Source organism: Squalius cephalus (assembly GCF_949319135.1).
Source record: "Squalius cephalus genome assembly, chromosome: 7".
Taxonomy (NCBI): domain Eukaryota; kingdom Metazoa; phylum Chordata; class Actinopteri; order Cypriniformes; family Leuciscidae; genus Squalius; species Squalius cephalus.
This window is the reverse complement of record NC_137128.1, coordinates 20,287,266-20,293,921: the sequence shown is the minus strand read 5'-3', so window position 1 is coordinate 20,293,921 and position 6,656 is coordinate 20,287,266. Positions and strand designations below refer to the sequence as shown.

The 6,656-nt window shown below is 40.5% G+C and overlaps 1 protein-coding gene across 1 annotated transcript; it reads right to left on the bottom strand.

The window, feature by feature from the left end:
- Window positions 1-64: 64 nt before the first annotated feature.
- fam78ba (family with sequence similarity 78 member Ba) lies at window positions 65-6,264 on the bottom strand. Its single transcript, XM_079875219.1, has 2 exons — window positions 5,042-6,264; window positions 65-4,037 (listed from the first exon to the last, which is right to left on the bottom strand). The coding sequence occupies exons 1-2, from the start codon at window positions 5,374-5,376 to the stop codon at window positions 3,515-3,517; spliced, it is 858 nt and encodes a 285-aa protein (XP_079731345.1). The 5' UTR covers window positions 5,377-6,264; the 3' UTR covers window positions 65-3,514.
- Between the last annotated feature and the right edge of the window lie 392 nt (window positions 6,265-6,656).

Here is a 6,656-nt window from a genome sequence, read left to right as displayed (position 1 = left end):
TATCTGCTATTACAAGGTAGCACACACACAAAAAAAGAAGTGAACCTAAGATTACAACCATCCAGAACTTGAATTGTCCTCTATGTCCCATGTCATTTCATCATAACAACACACAGAAACACAAATGTTGAGCTATGAGACATTGTCGCACTCAGCTGAGGATGTTTAAGGTCTTCATTTGAAATGTGTTTACATATAATGATCTCTGTGACAGAGCTTCACAAATTCCACACGTTACAGTTTGCATATTTATTTTGTGTGCCATACACTGGTATATTGAAGACGGGATTGTTTTACTTGAATGTATCATTTGAGAAATAGCATTTTCTTAAAGCCAATAAAAAGGTGTTTCTTAAAATGTCTTCCTGCCAAACATGTTCAGTCTCAATCATTTAATCACCGCTTTTTTGATTGGTGGAATAATCCAGCATTGTGGGAAATGCTGAGCTGGTGCGTAAGAGATCAGACTCTTTTGAGATGCTCAGTGCACTTTTATTAGTCCTTGAATGAACAATGTGAACTCTCAGACCTTGTTGCTCTTAGCTGGGGGTTTCAATGGAAATATATATGTTGCATCACAGGTTTTTTTGTGCAAAAAAACGACTTGCATGCAAGAAGAGAGGTGAAAAATCACCTAGTGGGTCTTTCTTGCCCATAATGCAATGCTATGAAACTTTTCCACAGTAAACTCAGTCTCGTCCATTGCATAGACTCGTTTTGCAGTGGGAAAGCGTGTGGATATCAAGTGGTTTTAACAACCACTTTTTTTATTCCTCATTTCGGCACATCCTGTTTTATGAAACGCTGGAATCTTGAAGTTAAACCACTTATTTGCTGCTGGTGTTCATGCATTTTCAGATACCAGGTTCATCCGTTTTAATGTCTCTTTATTTAGATGATCATCTTGAGGAGGAATATGGCTTTGACAGAGATACAGAAGATGTAACTGAGAAATGATAGAGGGAGATGAGGTGAGGTATTTATCATATTACAGAGAAGGAACCCCATATGATCTGTTCGACCTTCATCTAGATCAGTGCTCCAAGCTTTAGACGTACTGCATGCATCTCCACTTCCAACGAAAGACTATCGTTTCCTTTGAAAGTGATTTAGGCGAAGAATAAATGCTCTGTTAGATTCAAGAGTTAGTCATTATTTTCTGTTATATGTCCAGACTGGATATCACCTCTTCATATCAAATTCAGTGCATAATAAAACAATGACATTCATTAAATTAAAAGCATGCAAATAATGAATAAATCTATCGAGTAACTTATATGTAGTAAATTTAGCAAACAGTCTCTCATGAAAGCGACAGCCACACTCTTACGCTGTCTTTATGTTGGTTGGTTGGTCCCTCTACTAAGCAATTTGCTCAAGAGAAAGATGACTAAACTCACGGTTCAAAAAATAATTTTTCATATTTCCTCACTCTGTAAACATCCGACTATATCAACTGCTAGCTTTATATAAATCTTTACTTAAATATTAATTTGCATTGCGTGCCAAGACCGCAATGTATTTAATTTGGTTATTGTATCATTACTGGTATTTAAACAGCCCTGTGTATAATTTTTGTGATGCATGCTACTTAATTAGCAAAAGCATGATTTTGGAAATCTTAAAAACTAAAGCAAGGAGGGATTTCTTTTTCATAAAAATTCGGTGATTGTGCCATCCTAATCAAAAGCAACCTATTTCACCCTTTTGTTTGTTATATTGGCTATATGCCGCATTTAAAAGGGATAGTTAAGCCAAAAATTAAAATTGGCGTTATTTACTCAACCTCATGTTGTTACAAACTTCTATGACTTTCGTTTTCTTTCTTTTCTGTAGGACACAAAATAAATTATTTCGAAGAATGTATGTGGTTTCTTTTTGTACATCCAATGTTGTTTTGAACCCTGTTGACTTTCATCGTACGGACGAAATATCTTTATTTTGTGCTCTACAGAACTGGAATGACATAAGGGTCAGTAAATAACGAGAATTTTTTTTTTTTTATCATTTGACATTTGTAATGGAAACTCCATTTCATCTGTGTCATAATTACCCAAGGAGTGTCAGTGGGAGAGGACGGAGTGAGACAGCTTGAGAATAGAGAGAGGGAGACAGGGGACGTGGAATGGCACAGATGGAGTGTGTATGACATGTGACTAATCTGGTGAATGCCTATGGTGCAGCACCCACTGCGTAAACTCAAACGTACTCATAAACAAACTCCTATCGATGTGTCTGACTGTATCTGAGTGTATCCTTGACATTACTAGATACACTCCACCTCAACTGGTGGATGTCTTCATGCACTCTGCGGTCTATTTTGTCTTACAGCATGTAAAAGATATTTGCTAGCATTTGAAATGAAGTCACAAGTCAACTGATAGAAGTTTCAAAGAGTTTTGCTGGTTGTCCTACAAAGAAAAAGTGTTTCCTGCAATGACCTCCCTTGGTTCTTGTGATGCCACTTTGTGTGGTATGGGACCAAACATTCAATCTCTTTCATGCATTATATTCCATCCGTCCTGAAAGTCCTGAAAAGCCCTGTTGCAAAAACCCCTTAACTTAAGACGCTTAGTAATAATTGTAAAGATATTTTAACTAAGGGTTTTCCTAAAGGGATAGTTCACTGAAAAATGAAAATTCTGTCATTATTTTCTCACCTTCGTGTCGTTACAAACCTGTTTGACTGTCCTCTGTGGAACACAAAGATATTTTCAAGAATGTGTTCAGCTGTTTTTGCCCAAATTTCGATTTCGAGTCATTAAATTTGGTCACATGATGTGCAAGAATCAATGAGGTTTGACGTTTGAGGCCTCGCCATATTTGAGGTAGTCTATGTGTATCCCCTCAGGTTCTAATCACACCGCTCCACGTGGGATTCGAACTGGCATTTCCAGCATGGGAGGCGGGCATGCTAACATCAGTCGCTAGTGCACCTCGAGGCCAGGGGAGTGAGGTTTACACGCACAGCTCCTACTAGCTGGCCTCCATTACATTCTGTATGTATGAATAAAGGCTTATATTTTAATTTAAAGTGATCATGTTGCTCCAGAAGACTTGAAATATATCAGTTGAGTTGTACTGATTAATTTTCTGGTACATTTAGGTCTTATTTTGAGAGGTCCTACATTTTGGATCCCATTGACTTTCATTGTATGGACAAAAACAGCTAAAACGTTTTTCAAAACATCTTCTTTTGTGTTCCGCAGAAGAAAGAAAAATTTGTAACGACATGAGGGTTGGTAAATTTTGGGGTGAACTATTCCTTAAACTTAAGGGATTTGTTCCAACTGGCTGCTCATTTAGTACTAGTTACTTCCAGTCTTTTGAAAACCGACCGAGAACTTTGAAGTTGAAAGGTAGTCAAACTTTTCCTTTCTCTACATTCTAGTTCAGCGGAATTGAGAAACCCTACAAAGCTGGCAATCCACAGAGCAGCTTGCGATTTCCCAAAATCCAGTGTCCAAACAGTGCATGCAGTCTTCAGTGTTCTTTAGGCTCTGTTAAGACAACTCTATTTGGGTGGTATAACCACCAGAGGTTGTCCCCTCCTAGGCCTCCACATCAGCACCTGGGCATCGTTGGCATTGGGCCTGCCCAGCGCGTTGGGCGGGATAGGCTCATTGTTACTGAGAATGTGCGGCTGTTCCTGGTGCGGTCGTCCCATCAGTTTGGCACGAGAACCAAGCGGCATGGAAGGATCCACCTCAATGTCTACCCGCATACGCCAGTGTACTGTCTGAAGAACAATACGCTCTTTGGTGTCTGCGTTTAGCGCCACCAGCCAGGTGATGAAGCTCTGGTCTCGGGTGATGTGTGTGAGCATGGGCGTGTTGCTGTTGCTGATTGGCACCGCCCAAGTCACACTGGGGTAGAAGTTGTCATTCATGCTCACCGTTAGCCGGGACGGCTTGGACGTGGGGCCTGAGAGGGTCACTGTTTCGGTAGTGTTACCATACCAGGGATAACTGACGCCGTCAGAATCGCTTATGGCCTTTACCCGTCCTTCCCGAAGCTCGGGTAATTCCCAGCTGGACCTGTGGAAGGAAAAGAAGATGAGCGGTCAGAAAGGACAAAAGAGCGGCAGTTCCTTAATACATCAAACGGGCGAAGAGGGTAAGTAAATAGAGATGGTGAAGGTGGGTGAGAGGACCTGCTCAGTACAAAGTGCCTCATACAAATATGGAAAAACAGTGATTAAAAGACAGGGCCGTGAATGAAATATTCATGAATGTGTTTTTTTCTCTCAGTTAGACACCCCACTTATTTTAATTATCTCCTCTCAGCTTCTGTCCTACTCTGATGGTCTCCTTTTGTTGCCCTGGATTTTAGGGTTAGGTTTAGGGCTGGGCTTGGGGCTTAAAAAACATAATTTCTCTGAGATTTTATGGGTTGTTAATGGTCATGGTAAGATACAGTGTTAGGACCAACAAACTCTCCATGGACACATCTTACTTGGCAAAATCATGTCCAATACAGCAATATTCTGAGTTGAAGAATTGGAAGTGGAAGTCGTGAGTGGAATGACAGGAAGAGCAACTACCTCAATTGCAATTCAAAGAAATTCAATTTAGGTAATACATTACGGGTTATGAAAAAATACCTAAATCTTCATACTTCAAAGCTTTAAAAACTTGTTCAAAACTTCTAAACAAGGCTTTCTCAAGCCAAACATTTAAAGTTTATCGTTCAGTGTAAAAATACAGTGGCAATTTCTTTGAAATGCAGTTTATTTTACTTCTTTGCATTCAAATTCGACTTGCAGATGCATCCTGTTTGCTGGCTACTTCAATTCAAATTCAGGAATTGAACTGGAGTTTTGAAATCGTTCTCAATTCAATTCTAAATGGTACACAACATTACAATAAATATTACATACTAAGAAAAGATTCTATAAAGTTATTTAGAGATGTCAAATTGCACAACATCATACTCACTTATTTGTCGACCACTGATGACCACAAACTCAACAGAACGACCAATAAAACATACTGACACTTGAGCAGCTTGTCGTTGTTTGTTTGGATTATTGATTACTCACATGCCAATATCACCATATGTATTGAAGAACTCCATTTGGGTGCACGCCTGAATCCAGCCCACAGTCCATGTTTCGTTTCTAGGAACCGGGGGCATCACGATCCCAGCCGATGCTCTGAAGTACGGGGTCTTGTATCGCAGGACAATGGGCGAATTCTCCTCAATGATGGTCGGGCATTGGTCAATGGAGGCTGAGACCTCATAGACCACTATGTTCTCCCGTCGGATGCGGGGCTTGCAGGCGATGCTTTGAATGCAACCCATGGTCCTGCTTATTAGGGGTGTCAATGTGGCCAATGACGAAAAAAAGAGGATATGTTTTAGCAATATATTCATTGGCACTTTTTGCAACCCTTGAAACGCTGACAGATCCTCGTCTTCATTTTCAACTCAATATATCCTCGATAAATCCTCTGGGTGAAAGCAATAAAAAGCATGTCTGCTATGAAAAAGACATGTTTTGTTTCATTCCAGAGTCCCCGTGTGTTGTTCTAGCACATCTTTGAGACAGATGGAGATGTGTAACGGGAACACAGCGGTGTTGTGGAACTACGGGTGTGTGGATGATCCGTGTCGCCTGTTTCTGAGGCGCTGGAGTGCCGCACTGCCCTTGATGCTCGTCCCCAGCAGATGTGATCCGGCCTCCACCGAATCGGACACCCGGTGTGCGCCTGTTTCTCGTCCTCCTTCCAATTCACGCGTCCGGCTGTATCTCTGAGCCCTTTGATCCTGGTTTTCCTGCTAGGCGCGAGCATGTCAGTGCTGAAGAGGGAGCCGGTGCTGCATAGAGAGTGTATGTTTGTTATTTTTCCTCCAGGTGAATCGACCTCCCCAACATTTCGTTGATGCGGATCCTTTTGAAAAGGGAGAAGCGACACACATACGGATCCGTCCAAGGAGGGATTCAGTGCATCTGATTTAGGCTACAATGCAAACTTGGGTCACCTTTACAAATGCAGTGCCTGTCATGGGCATCACTGGACTAATTTTGTTTTTTTCCTTTGTGTGTTTCCATCCCTTACATCCATAGCGAAGACACCCTGTGCAAATCTTTGGAGAACACAAAGATAATGATAATAATAATAATGATAAAAAACACAGCGAATGCAATCGCCCTGCAACATTATATAGCGCAGGGATTTTTAAATATACTCCTCCAATGGAAAACAGCAGAGCATCTTATAACGCAGACATGTGCTTATATGGTCGCTGTTCAGTTGCAGTGAGGTGCTGATCAGTGTTGCCAGATTGCGCAAGAAAAACATAAAACCTAGAATAAGCATGGCTAAATTGCAAATTATTGTTTTGTAATAATAATAAGAAGAAGAACAAATAAACAAATGCAATCTAAATCAACTAACAATTAGCTATCTCTCTCGTGGGATGCTAAATATGCACATTAAAGTCCCCATGAAATCAAAATGTAGTTTTTTTGGCTTTTAGCATGAACATGCTAGCCTTTCTGTTATCTATAAGCTAGTATGCTCCAAAACAATGATAAAATTCGCATTTAGAAGATACAAGCATTCAAAACTTACAGTCTCTCACTTCCACCAAAATGGATCAATGATTTTGGTGACATCACTCTGCACTTCAGCTTCTCATCAGATTTTATG